The sequence below is a fragment of the Grampus griseus genome (genome assembly GCF_964374135.1).
Source record: "Grampus griseus genome assembly, chromosome: 2".
NCBI classification, from domain to species: Eukaryota; Metazoa; Chordata; class Mammalia; order Artiodactyla; family Delphinidae; genus Grampus; species Grampus griseus.
In genome coordinates, this window is record NC_139018.1 from 47,685,415 (window position 1) to 47,700,387 (window position 14,973).

Genomic DNA, 14,973 nt, shown 5'->3' on the forward strand with positions numbered 1-14,973 from the left:
AAGTTGCAGAGGTTGTGTAAACTGCATGGAAATGGTCTGTCCCACGGTCATATGAAGTGGGAGTAGTGAGGAATGGAGGAAATGCAGCCCTGGGGAGCTTTGTGGAATGTAGATTGTAAGTTAAAAAGGGAAAGTGAATCGAGTTCTAATTTCATTTTTTATTCTTAGTTAATTCATTTAAAAATTATTTATAAAGAGACTTGTTTCTAAAAGTGGATTCATTTGCCTTCAAAGTCAATGAATTGTTTCAGATCTTTAGCAATCTCATTTCACTATCAGGTATTAGGAAAAAAAGATCTTAAAGTATAATTGTGAAGACTGCCAAATGTTGGTTTAGTTGTCAGACAGGTATTGTTTTCTCAGAAGCCTTTAAAATGATAGTTTTTGCTTTAAAAAGGTACTTTTCTGTTGGTGAGTTCTTGAATAGATGTCAGCTGAAAATTCTCTTGAGAACAGAGAATGTGTGACTGTCTTTAACTGGCAGGATGGCAGTATGTGTGTGGTCTGAGATTAAGGATCTTTCTAGCCCTGTCTTCCACATTGGCATCTTATCAAATGCACATTCTTTTTGAGTTCTCCTTGGAGGTTGAGTCATATTATTGCCCTGACACCTAGTAAGTGCTGATAAGCAGGAGTTTAGTTTAGTTTAGTTGTGTCAGGTGTGTACTAGTCGTTGGACATATTGCTCAGTAATTGTTTGTTAAACTGTATGATCCAGTGGCACTCCGGGCTCAGGTAGGTCTAAGACGTGCAGGCCATGGGGTCATTCAGCCCTACCAGGGCATAAAGTCTTTGGGTCCATCAATATAGCCTTTGTTATAGTTAATCTACTTTAATTCCTAAAAACTATATATTAATTAAATTTGCTATGGATATTTTTTACATAGATGTCTCCCAAACTGGATTTTAACATTTTAAAGGAAAGAATTGTTCTACGTCTTATCCGTGTTAATCCAAATTGAAATGGACCAATATGTTTATAGCCACCACTCCTACTGTAGTGTATGGCATATTTTTATTTTCCCTTCCAGGAAAAAGGATGCAAAAAACAGATGGTAATTGAGGGATTTGCTTTTCTTGTGTAAATAAGAAAACAGTATGGTCACTGCACTTATTTTATGCCTTCAACTTATTTCTGAAAAGCGGTGCATGGACATATTATCTGACTCAATATGAGACAACATTAAAGGCTTTTGAATATTAATTTTTATTTTGCTACTAAAATCATTAGCTTTTACCCTAACCAGTAAGAACTGGTACATGAAGGGGGAAAGGTTATTTGCTCTTAATTTTCTCCCTACAAATTTCTACCCTTAATTTTAGTAACACTTAACAATCTAAAATAATGGGAAGTGTTTCTCAGTATTCTAAATGGAAAGTAATCGCTGCTTTCTCATTTTCATTTTCATGCTTGCATTTACTTTGCTTGGTTTCCATCTAAAGTAATTTTTTGCATGGTTTTTGGCTGGAATTTTGGTTTGCAGGTTACCGCAACTTTTTCTTTGCTTCATTGCCATTTTTTCTGATTGCCTTTTTTTCTTTCTGCTTCCTTTTTCTTTTCCTCGCATTGCCATCTACAGCCAGGCTATATAAGAGATTTGGTAAGTTCTCCATATTTACAAAAAAAAGAAAGAAAGAAAAAGAAAAGAAATAACTAAAAATATTTAAAGCCCTAGCTACAATCTCCCCTCATGGATTAATTCCCTTCTACTCTTTGAGGGAATAGTCATCCCAAAGTGAGTATAATTTAAATTAAAAAATTAACCTAATGATTCCTTTAGAAAAATTTTAAAGTTATTACAGTGATTTCAAGTACTTTAAAGCTGCTAAAAATATATATTATTCCTGCTAGAAACTTGTATGCCAGGTACTCATTCTGATCATATTATCTTGGTGCTGAATTTAAAACCCCTCATGTATATGAGGATTAGAAAATATAGTTTTATAATGCAGTATCATATGTATGTGTACTTGAATATGTCTCAAGAATGGCAGTTATGCAGTCCTAATAGTTCACTGTTTCTTGACATATGGAAACTAAAATTAAGAAAAAATATATATTGAGGTTTATTTTGGAAAGTCATTATTTTACTAAAATTCCCAAATGTAGCTTCAGATATTTTCTAATTCCAACTCTTGCAATACATAATTTTGGGTGGGGCACATAATTCAGTGTTTTAATCTTTTTTGCCTTGATTCTACCATGAAAGAATAATATCTAATGGTAAAGATGATGTTTAATCATGTTTAGATAACAGCAAGAATCTTGGAGGCCCATCAGAATGTAGCTCAGATGAGTCTAATTGAAGCCAAGATGAGATTTATTCAAGCTTGGCAGTCATTACCAGAATTCGGCATCACACACTTTATTGCAAGGTCAGTGGTTCTACTAAGCACCTATGTGTAAACCATAATCTGTGCCTTTTTACTTAATCTACTTCATATAATTAGAAATTGAACATTTAAAGCTACCTCCTGAGACCCATTAACCTGTTACACAGTAAAATTTAAAGAATGTTGGAATGTATTTTCTATACTTATAATTGTTTCATCAAAAATTCAAAATGATTGCATTTCTGTTTTGTGCAAGAATAGCACTTTTTTTAGAATTAAAACACACGTGTCTTGAAGAAAAACAGACCAACATGTCCCCCTCCCACCCCCAACATGTTTTAAAACATTTATTTATGTTTTTAATGCTGTAGATTCCAAGGGGGCAAAAAAGAAGAACTTATTGGAATTGCATACAACAGACTGATTAGGATGGACGCCAGCACAGGAGATGCAATTAAAACCTGGCGTTTCAGCAACATGAAACAGTGGAATGTAAACTGGGAAATAAAAATGGTAAGCTGTAACTATGCTACTTGAATGCGTATGTAGTCCGTCTGCTAAAAATGAATGAATTAAGAAGAAAAAGGCCGATAAATTCTATTCATTTCCTACTTAAACTTGCCTATTTCATAACTAGCCTAGATATTAAATTCTAAGAACATAATTATATGTTACACTATTGCCTCATCTTTAAGGTTATCTTTCTATAATGGATAAATAGATAAATATTTCTCTTTAGATAAGTAGCAGCTACTCTTTATTGAATGCCTGTGCCAGGCATGATACTAGATGTTTTATATTTGTACCATATTCTAAACCTCACCTCAGCCCTGTAAGGTTGATGGATTATCCCCACTTGACAGATGAGGACGCTAGAATTTAGAGGACTGAGGGCCGTCACTGTCCATGACCACACACTTAGTAACAGAATCAGGATTCAAACTGGGATACTTAGGGCTCTGAAGCCTGGCACATCATGCTGCCCCTAGCCTTGGAGTACATGATTATCATTTAAAATAAACAGGATGTTTTTACTAGTAAGTCATCTGTTTTAGGGTCGCTGGGTTTGTTGTATCGATTTCAGTTACTTCATAGAACCTTGTATTTCTGAGATATTCAAACATGAAACCTAAAGGTTAAATATCTAAAGCAGATATTAAACACAGGAAGTAGGTTTTCTCCCAGGACTTCAAGAGAGACATTCTCATTAATTGAATCACCAGAGACCATTTGGGAACCTAATGACCTAAGCCCCCTTGCATTCAGTCTTCCTTTTCAGAACAAGAAAACTAAAAAGGAGGAGGGGAGAGGCTAGTAAACTTTAGTTACGCTTTTGGACTTAAAGGCATTATTAGTTTAGGATTAAAAAAATATTTGAGGACCAGCAAGTATTTTGTGATAAGGACAGACCTTAAGCGCAGTAGCTTCACTTGGACCCAACCATCTGGAGTTTTGCAGGGACTGATCGTTCTCTGTCTTTGTTCTAGGTCACTGTAGAGTTTGCAGATGAAGTACGATTGTCCTTCATTTGTACTGAAGTAGATTGCAAAGTGGTTCATGAATTCATTGGTGGCTACATATTTCTCTCAACACGTGCAAAAGACCAAAATGAGAGTTTAGATGAAGAGATGTTCTACAAACTTACCAGTGGTTGGGTGTGAACAGAAACGCTGTGTAATGAAGCTCCATGGCCATAACAGTTATTTAAGTTTAAAAGCTGTTGTTTGTTATATGCTGCTTAATAAAGTAAGCTTGAAATTTATTATTTTATCATGAAAACATCTTTGCCTTACCAGACCAGTTAATCTGTGCACTAACAAGCACGACTATTAATCGCTGTCATGATACAATGTATGGACTTGAATATGGCACACGTTCCTTAGGGCCATGAATTGAAAACTGAAGCAGTGGGCAAGTCAGAAACAAAACATCACTGATTCAAGCTAGCCAAACTGTATGTAAGAAACTCAAGCCATCTACTTTAAAGCTATCCAGGGCTTAAACTATATGAAGTCTATTTATCATGTTTAATGCATGTGTTTTAATGTATGTTTAATTTGACCTCGTATTTTTCAAACAGCCTATACTTCTGGTCGCCATTTGTCGTCTGTCTGCTCCCAACCCCTCCCCCCAAATAAATCAGGCCTGCAGAAGGTGCCTGATATTTAATACTGTCGTTGTTTGATCTTGAAGGAAATAGCTGTTAGTCGTCATGCCTGGTTTGTTTTTGTCCTTGAATAAGCATGTATGTATATTGTCTTGTGTTTTTATTTTTACACCATATTGTATTACAACAACACTTTTAGTATTCACCAGCATATTCACTGTCTGCCTAAAATATGCAACCTTTGCATTACAATATGAAGTAAAGGTCTATGAAGTATGCATTTTGTGTAACTAATGTACAAACACAAATTTTATAAGATTGTACAGTTTTTTAAAAAACTACTCACAACTAGCAAATGGCTTGGATGTTGCATCTTTGCAATTAATTAAATGCTCTTTAAAATATAATTAATGTGTAGTTTTAATATCTGCTAAATTAAGGATGACTTCATTATAGTCATGATTTGCCACAGTGTCCTTAACTCGAATGCCTGGACTGGCTGTGTTCTAGTCTGTTGCGCTGTTACAATCCGCATTGGTGCTAGTCAGAAAATTCCTAGCTCACGTAGCCCAAAAGGGTGCCAGGGAGGGGGTAGATTACCAGTATTGTTCAATAATCCATGGTTTAAAGACTGTATAAATGCATTTTATTTTAAATAAAAGCAAAATCTTTTATTTAATGTTTCTTTTGTACTTCTTGTTTTTACTGTTTACATGGCATTAACTTTGTCGAAGTGATCTTTTGCCTTTTGGAAGTGCTCTACCTGCATCTTGTGAGAACAGCTTGCTTAGTATTCTGTAGTGTCACCAGACAGACATACTTAATCTCTAAGATGGAGTCTTCCACTTAAATAGAAACCCCTCATTTTTCCTACTACTTAGGAATGAACTATAAAATATTTATATGTTAGACATGTAGCTATAAACAGAAATATGACAGATGAACTGCACTGTTGACTTGGGCAGAACTGGTTTTAAACAACAAAATGACTCAGTTTCAAAAACTACAATTTTTATGAGTTTACTCCGTATTGTTACTGCTATCGCATCATCATTCAGACTCAGAACTTCAGTTCTGGACTTTTCTCCTTTACCCCGTGCAGTTAATCAGGCCAAGCCCTGTTGATATTTCCCTCATGCGGCCCAGTGTCTTTCATTTGTCATTGCTCTCACCATCCCCTGAATTCAGGTCTTTGGTCTGTGTCACATTCTCCATGGCTTTTCTTTGTACTCTAAGGCCAGGTCATAACATAAATTTAAGAGCTCCTTCCCATTAAAAAAAAAAAAGAGTAATAATATGTTCCCTTAAGTACAGATCACCAACTTGTACAGTCTCTTGCTAAAAGCCCTAAAGTACATTTAGTCTATGGCGTGCCCGAGTCGTTGATGGTCCCACGGCCTCCCCACAAGGGAGCGAGGAGCCTCTGTGCTGACTTCCCTGCCTCTGGTTGCCCCACTGCCCTCCCAGTGATATCAAGATTAATTTAGCCCCAGCAGAGCAACAGGTTATGCTCTAATAACTCTTGGTTGCTTACAGCATAAAAGCTAAAAGTCCCCAGTTAAGTGCTCAGAGGTCTTCTGTGGCCTGTTTCCCAGGTCACATTTTTTCACCCTTATCTCCCAACAGTCTTCTGCATACTTCACTCAAACTGGGCGGCTGCAGACACACTTTGCACTTGCCCATCTCCATGTCATTCCCCAAACCTGGGATGTCTTCATCCCCAAACCTTCTAGTCTCCACCTGTCCAAATCTCAGCATTCTGTAGCATTTTAGAAAGAGCTCAAGTGTTCTTTCTTCCATGAATACTTCCAAGTTTCCTTGTAGCCAAAAATTTTCTGTTAACTCTGAACTGCCGTTGAATTTGGTCCTTTTTGGAACTTAAGAGCAATCATCTTTATTGAGTATATCCTATTGCCCCTAATAAATGATTACTTCCTTGAGGACTGGATCTGAGCCTCATGGTTTCTACCTAGGATCAGTTAACATACATTTGTTTATTGAATATAGTGATGGCCATCTTGGAAATCAAGGAATTATTACATCTTAGAATTTTTCAGCCTCAGCATAGTTTAGTACGGAGGAAACAAACATTTTTGGCACACCAACTGTGCACTAAGAGGCACGCTAAGTGCTTTCACATGCGTTATCTAAAGATTCGTGCAATTCAACCTCATTTTATAGGTGAAGCTCAGAGAGGCCAAGTGACCTGTTTGAAGTCACACAGCTATAACTGACAAATGCCAAGGCAGAGCTAGAAGTGGAACCCTGGTTTCCATCTCCCTGTCCAGTGGTATTAAAAACAAAGCCTTCATGAATCCTGGGGAACCCTATTGGTGGTGATCTCTCTACAGAGATGATACCAGTCCATGAAAAGAACACTGGCAGGGCCTGTAGCAACATAGTTTCTGGTTTCTGCTCAGTGACTCAGCTTTAAGTGGACGTGAAGGCTCCGGGGATGGGAGACTAAGCTCCCTTCTGACTCTTCAGTCAGGAGGTTAGAGACCAGCTGGAAGCCCCTGATGTAGTTAAGTCAGTAATCTTCACTTTGTACAAATTATTTTTTACAAAACCTTGAACTTCAAGTCAGGTACCTAGAGACGTGAACTTATTTTTCCCCGGTATTACTGAGGTATAATTGACAAAACTGTAAGATATTTAAAGTGTACATTGTGATTTGCTGTAGGTACACACTATGAAAGGATTCCCACCACCTAGCTAATTAACACATCTATAACCCCAGAGACGTGAACTTTGTAGAAGGAAAGCCACTTGGCAGTTCTTGACTTTCTCTTACACAGGACAAAAGGCAACACTGTAGCAGATAGTGCGTATTTCATTTTGTATTCCATAGTTGTTTTTTAATGTTAAAAGTCTTATTAAGGTGCTTTAGTTATCAGTGATGTAGTGGGATCAGACCAACCTAGATTCCTGACCCTTAATTTTTGTAGGAAAAACCACACAGAGTTAACTGTACCTACACTGAATGTACTAGTTTCTTAGTAAAATGTTAGGTTGTTTTAAACTCAAAACTTTTTTGATTCTCTGGAATGCATCCTTATCCTATACCTTTCATAATTCTTTCTACCCCCTATAATTAAGTTTGACAAGGGCTGCTGCTGTTCTTAGACCATCAATCAAAACATGGTAATGTCTTCACCACTTTGATAATCCAGAAAATAAGAACAGGGCTTTCTGAAATCCATCCCTTTGTGACAGAGTATCATCACTGATACTTCCTGAATGCCTCTCCTCCACACATGACCCTGCACAGCTGCCGTCTATGCTCTGCTTTACTCTAAAAATGCAGACACTGATTCCAAAAAATCCTGCCACCCCCTCCCAAAACATTTTTGTGGCTACTGTAGCCATTCCCTCTTTTTGCAGCTATACAGTTGCAAAGAAAGGCAGAGGTGAGCTGACTTGCTATCTGGGTGTAGACCTAATAGACATGTACAGTACGAAGTTGATCCAGTTCTCATTCTGCTGATAAAGCTCCTGTCATCTCTACACAGTACTATGCAGGAAGAAGGTGTTTACTGAAAGCTCTTCAACAAATTAACTGTGTCTTCATCTGTGTAGACTGCTTTGGTTTGGCAGCTCAAGAATGGGGGAGGTGACAGAGAGTGACAGGAAATGGGAAATTGTCAATCTGGGTAAGAGGAATGAAACTCCGAGTGGACGGCGGAGCCATCCAGAACAGGAAACAGGGTAGCAAAGAAGCCTTATCTGGTGACCTTATTTCCCGCTGTGCTGACTCCTCTCTTGCTTTCTCTGCTTTATTTAATAAACAATACAAAGTTTCCCAGGCTGAATGTGTACATTAAAATTCTCTATTTATTCCCTTACTGAACAGTTACCAGAGTGTGCACACACACGCGTGCACGCTCACACGCTCACACACACACACACACACACACACACACACACACACCCCCCTAGTTGAGTTTCCCTTTTGATATCTGGGCCTGGGCCTGCATATTACTAAAAATTATAAGCACTTAAAATAATTTGAGACCACTATTTCCTGAGCTCTAGTTATAGTCTCATGTGGCTTCATTGGCCAAGCACTATCTATATTACTGCTCAGGGAAGTAGTCCAAGTTCAATGTTAATTAAATTTGTGATAAAAACAGCACGACCAACCAGACAGGTTTAACATATCTGTATTAATATGGTTTGTAGATATTGGACAATTTTTTAAAAAACACCTTCTGAGCATAAATTCTCATCTCAAATCTAAATTTCATGAACTTCATTTTTATGACCAAGTAACATTCAAGTAAACACATTTACTCTGATATTTACTGTTCAGAACATCTAAACCTTGTTTCTGTCTTCCTTGTCTAACTGCAAATTCAGTTAGCTCTTAGAAGGAATATTTAGAAAACAGCATTTCTTCTATTCCAGGAGCACAAGGGGCCAAGAATAGCTAAGATGCTCCTAGAGAACAACAGGTGAGGCCTTACCAGACAGCAAGAAGTCGTTTAACACTAGACGGAAAGTGTGGTGTTGGCACAGAGATAAATAGGATAATCGAAGATCCCAAACACACCCCAGAAGCAAACACGCCCACGTAAGGAAACTTGATTTCCAAAAGCCAGCCTTGCAGATCAGCATGAAACACAAGGACTGCCCACCAAACGGTGCTGGTGTTTATCTTTATGGAAGGAATTTAGACCACTAACCTCATCTGTGAATGTAGTAGTCCAAGTCAACTCCAGATGGATTAAATACTTAAATAGGGAAAGAAGAAAACTTTTAAAAGATAACGTAAGAGAGCATTTATGACAGTGGGGAAAGAGCCTGTGTATTAATAAGACAAAAAGTACAAACCAGTTCCGTCCAAATGAGAACTATAAAGATATTATAAAGTGTAAAAAGGCAAATCAAACTGGGAGAGAGATTTGCAACACATAATTGACAGAGCATTACCATCTGGTACACATGCTCACTGATGAAGCCAAAAGAAAAATGGACAGAAGACTGGAACGGGTACTTCACAAAAGAGGAAGGCTGAATGGCCAGTGAATCTACAAAAAACTGTACAACTCTGCCAGGATTCTAGAAAATGGAGGAAGAAACAAATTTTAAATACAACTAAAATACAGCTTCACACATGCCACATTGGAAAAATGTTTAAAGTCTGACAATATCAAGTATTGGCCAGGATGTGTAATCACTGGAATACTTGGTGGTGGGAATATAAACTGGAACAGAGCCCTGCACAAACACTTTGATATCAAATGGTAAAATTAAAGATGTATCCTATAGGCCAGCAGTTCCACTCCTGGGTATGTATAGAACCTGGAGAAACTCTTGCACGTGCAATCCAGAAGACACAAACGTGAATATGCACAGCAGAACTACTTATAATAGCAAAAAACCAGAAATCAAGTGTCCATCACGGTAGAACGGATCAAATATAATAGTCATAAAATGCAATCAAAATAGTGAATAAATTCCAATACAGAACAACATAGATGAATCTCAACCTAACAATGAATCAACAATCTAGCTTGCAGAACACATAGTATGATTCAAGTTTTAAAATGTACAAGATTTTTTTAACATAAAAAACGGAAGTAAGCGAGTCTTGCTTTTGACAGCTGCCACTCTATTCTTCTGATAGACTTTCCTGGATCTGGACTGGATCAGCCCATGGGTCTGGCCCATCCTGCCAAGTGAATCACTAATTGGCTGACTGTTGGGCTGCCCTGGTTTACGAATGGAGCTAATGAGCCCAGGGTCAGGGGTTCATTCCCCTTGCGGTCCAGTTGGTTTTGCTCTGTTTCATGCTCACGGGCGGCACCACTATTCTGTGAACAGGCAGGCTTAGTCACATGAAGGACTGGATAAGAAAAGATCTATCAGAAAATCAACTTAAAGCTCAAGGCGCGGGGCTTCCCTGGTGGCGCAGTGGTTAAGAATCCGCCTGCCAGTGCACAGGACATGGGTTTGAGCCCTGGTCCGGGAAGATCCCACATGCCGCGGGACAACTAAGCCTGTGCGCCACAACTACTGAGCCCGCACACCTAGAGTCTGTGCTCCGCAACAAGAGAAACCACCGCAACGAAGAGTAGCCCCTGCTCAGCACAACTAGAGAAAGTCCGCGTGCAGCAATGAAGACCCAACACAGACAAAAATAAATTAATTAAATAAATTTTTTAAAAAAAGCTCAAGGCTCTGGTCAATATACAAATCACAGCATTGTTACTTATAAGCCTTTGTGAGGATGTCAACTCAGATCTTATTAAACCATCCAGGTCATAGCAGAGGAGTCAGGGAACTTATTTGACACCTTCCCTTGCTGCCCACCTTAGTATTAAAGTGTGTCCTTCAGATCCAGCCTTCTATAGATGCTGACTTTATAAGAGGAATTCTGAACAAAATGTTGACTCTCAAGAAATTAGGCTTTCATGATTTGAAAGTGCTTTATAAATATATGAACAGAAAGTCAACAGGATAGGAACGATAGATAAAAGCCACTGCTTACAGAGCAGGGCAATCTTGAAAAGAGCTGGAATCTATTTTGATTTGTTTGTTTTAAAAATGTCCCCGTTCATACAGAAAGTACCAGAATAAGGAGTGATGCAAGTAAGTAAAACTGTCAGAAGGTTAAAAATAATGGATTAGTAAGACTAGCTCAGCATGGCTTCAGTGAGAATGGAAAAAGACACATAGAATCATGGACTAAACAAGATACATATCAAGTGTTCTTACAAGGGTATATTTTGAAAAGCCATCATTTGTACCAGGGGGTGATGATACCAGTTGTTCTGTACAGAAGATGGGCAAAAAGAAGCTTCAAAAGTAGCTTTAACAGGGAAGAAACTTACTTAACAAGAGCAAAGAACAGACAGCAAATAGACTGTTTTGAGGTCATCTTTGTCACTCGGGTTTGACTTTTATTTCTAAATGTTATACTCAAGAAATAACTTTGTATAATCAGCCTATATGTCTTTACAGAAGGTCTGGAAATGCTTCAGTTTCAAAAGAGGCCTGGATGTCTTGTCCTAAATAGGTTATGCTTCTTTCTGATTGGGTTTTAGTCTCATTTCAGTGCTCCAAGTACTTGCCATATGGCAGTAGTTTAGAAACTTCCTTTTGCTTTCTCATAAATTTTGTTGAAAGCAGCCACATAATGAAGAGTAAATGCCTTCTACTTATCCTTAGCAGGAAGCCAGAACTGAGTTCCTTGCAACGCCCTAGCCAGACCTGGCTGTACTGTAGATGGAAGCCTATACTGTGACCTTGACTCCTTTCACATGCCCAGAATTCCTCCTATGAAGATCTTTAAAGAGGGGAACTGAACAGATGTTTCCTTTCATCTTCACTGGTTAAGACAAATCTGTGGAATGTAGAAATTCTAGAGGGTTTTTGTCTTTTGATTTTTGTTTTTTAGGCAGACAAAATGAATTTAAAATATTTCCTCTAGTCCCAAGAACTGTTTGAGATCAAATTATGTTGATTTCTAAGCAAAAATGATTCTTAAACCTATGAGATTTGATTATAAACCTTGCCCTTGATTTATATTCTGAGAAACTGCACTAAGAAGCTGTGCTCCATAAAAGCCTGGGGCACAGTCTTTTGCAATCTGTTAGGCAACTATTTAAAGGGGGGTTGCTGGTGGTGTAATACCTAATTGAGTTCTGTCTCTAAGTAAGAGGTCACAAATCACTGGAGGCCCGTCAGCTCATTTTGTTCCAACACATCTATAAATTCAGATGAGTTCCTCAGTGACGCAGGTAAAGCTGCCTGGTTGACTATTCTTTGGAGAAAGGGAGAAGCTTTTCTTGGTCATCTGAAAACCAAAGTAGGTGCCGGAAGCTAAAGTTGGAGAAGGAGAAGGCAAGGAGCTGTTCATCTTTTTAAAAAAATCGAAAATTTTGAACACTCAGGAGGAAGAGAGGACTATATTAAGTGATGTAGGACCCAGAGATGAAAAGACTCTAGTAATCGTGGAAGACAGTACAGGAGAAGTTTGGTACATGTCACATGGCTGTTTATGACTAACTGCCAAGCCAGTGATGGAGGTGATAAGCGCTCACGAGGCAGAGAAGGCCGCGGGCCAGAGCAGCCCAGGAGCACTGCCTGACCGCGGGAACACCGGAGCGGCGAGGCCTGGAAGGACACGGAGAGAAGTGTGTGTGTGTGTGTGTGTGTGTGTGTGTGTGTGTGTGTGTGTGTGTGTGTGTGTGTGTGTGTGTGTGTGTGTGTGTGTGTGTGTGTGTGTGTGTGTGTGTGTGAGTGAGTGTTGGGGGGTGTCTGAAGGCAGGAGAGTGAGAAGCAAGGGTCCAGGTTACTGAGAAAATCCCGATCCTGACATGAGGAAATGGTAGGTGCTCAATAAATATTTGTGAAAACCTAAAAGAGGGATTAAAACAAACAATAACTGATTAAAATACTCAGAGAAATCGTGTGGAGTAATGTCATATGTGTTTGAGTTATTCAAACGAAGCTAAATTTAGCCAATTATTTCAGAAGTACAGCTGGGGAAACCAGAATGTGAGGGAGACAAGCCCTTCAAAATCATCCTGAAGAAACGTGGAAAATAATACACACACGTAAAGCCACAGCTATAACCTTAATTAGTATAAATGCCTCTATTTTTAAAAAGCGGAGGAAAAAAGATGAAAAAGCAACAACAAAAGAGGTTTTATAAAAATGCAAGATAAAGGGGGATAGCACACTGAAGCTTCCAAAACAAGATGTCCTGGAGAAGACTCCTGGGAAGGCCAAATTCCATTTGAAAAGACGCTCCTTCCATTTCAGGATAAGGAGGGAGATGGCGGAAACAGATCAGAGCGTGTGAGCATCCTCAGGGGCCGAGGGAAGGAGGGAATCACAGGCCGGCGCCCAGAGCCCAAGCGTGGGAACCTCTCTGCTACACGTGAGGGTGTGTGGAGAACTTTGACCCTGAGCAGATGGGCTGAAATCTGCTTTTCTACAACGAAATATGTGTGGTACTCAGAGAAACTAATGTGACGTGGAAAGAGTGTCACCACAAATCAGTCTTCAAAGCCAGCTCTGTCTGGCAAATTCCGTTTAGGTCCTTTAAAGAAAAATGACACCAAAACCCAACAGTATGTAAAGCAAGAAAAAGAGACCAACAGAGCCCTTCTCATCCGACAGGACGCGCACCCATGAGTCTCGGAGACACCTTCCCTGACAACCCTTCCTGTGTCCCTATGAGATCATCCTTATTTACTGAGTGTGTCCCAGCCTTAGAGCCAAGGGCCGTGCTCGGCCTCGCCTCCCCAGCGCCTGACGGCCGGGATGAACAAGGTGCTCAAAATGTTTTCCCTGAATGAATGAGGTTACGAATTCCAGCTATAAAGGAAAAGATTTCCTATAACAATGTGAAGGCTTGGAGTTAGAAGCTGCTAACAAACGACGCTGAATCAAGTGTTCTCCAGGTCTGAGAGTGAATACGGTTATATGCTTGGTTTTTTATCAGCCAGCTGGGGATTATTTATTTTGCTATTTTTAGGTCCCAACATCTTAGCCTTCTCTCCCTACCACTAGCTGTTCTGAAGTTACAAAACGGCCAATTTAAATACTGGCCCAAGCAAAACATCCCAGAGACAGGTGCTACCAAAAGAAAAGAAAAAAAAAGTTCAAATTCGAACAAATAAGAAAAAAAGATTTTGGGATTGTCTACGTCATCGTTTCATGTTAGGAATTTGAAGACAACCTCATGGAGATAAGGTTTAGGTGTTAATTTCCAAGTTCACTGCAAGGGCAGGAGCGCTTTTCTAATTTCTTCTCAGCCAAACCTTCCCCAGTGGGATCCCATCATATCGATTCCTCAAATATCAGAAACAGTCACACTCAAATTACACAGAAAAGGATTTTTTCAAAGCCAGGTAAAAATAAATTTTTAAAGTGATCTCTGCCACATCTTCCCTCCGCTAATCGTAATAGCTAACATTTATTGAGCAAGGACTTAGCAAAGCACTTTACACATATTTCGTCTCATTTAAACCTCACAAAGCCCTATGACAGACCTGAACTATGGAGAAATCAAGTTTTCTCAAAGCCATGGAGCTAGTAAATGGTTCCAAAGCTTGTAATCTTCAACCACTGTCCTCCCCCATTAATATGGATAATTGAACATTGCCCAGAAAAGTATGGCAACCAGAGCAACCCAAGATCCATCCATCAATTCACTTTTTAATTTCATACACACTTTCAGAACTTTTTATTATGGAAAATTTCAAACACATATAAAGAGAACCGTATAATGAACCTCCACGTATCCATCACACACATTTAACAATTACCAATATCCTGACATTCTTTTTTTTTTTTTGCGGTACGCGGGCCTCTCACTGTTGTGGCCTCTCCCGTTGCGGAGCACAGGCTCCGGACGCGCAGGCTCAGCGGCCATGGCTCACGGGCCCAGCCGCTCCGCGGCATGTGGGATCTTCCCGGACCGGGGCACGAACCCGTGTCCCCTGCATCGGCAGGCGGACTCTCAACCACTGCACCACCAGGGAAGCCCTATCCTGACATTCTTGCATCACCTTTAT

The 14,973-nt window shown here is 39.4% G+C and overlaps 1 protein-coding gene across 6 annotated transcripts in view; it reads left to right on the forward strand.

Annotated features, from left to right (window-relative positions):
• Positions 1 to 5,120, forward strand: part of FERMT2 (FERM domain containing kindlin 2) — a 71,290-nt gene extending 66,170 nt beyond the window's left edge. For 2 of the 6 annotated variants that reach the window (XM_082647150.1, XM_082647148.1), the window contains 5 exons: positions 1,032 to 1,055; positions 1,581 to 1,601; positions 2,252 to 2,376; positions 2,706 to 2,847; positions 3,822 to 5,120. In XM_082647150.1, coding sequence (XP_082503276.1) covers positions 1,032 to 1,055; positions 1,581 to 1,601; positions 2,252 to 2,376; positions 2,706 to 2,847; positions 3,822 to 3,995 — 486 coding nt within the window. In that variant the 3' untranslated portion in view covers positions 3,996 to 5,120. The remainder of the gene's footprint in view (positions 1 to 1,031; positions 1,056 to 1,580; positions 1,602 to 2,251; positions 2,377 to 2,705; positions 2,848 to 3,821) is intronic. The other 4 variants (XM_082647152.1, XM_082647149.1, XM_082647153.1 and 1 more) reach the window with 2 other exon arrangements.
• The last annotated feature ends 9,853 nt before the right edge of the window (positions 5,121 to 14,973 follow it).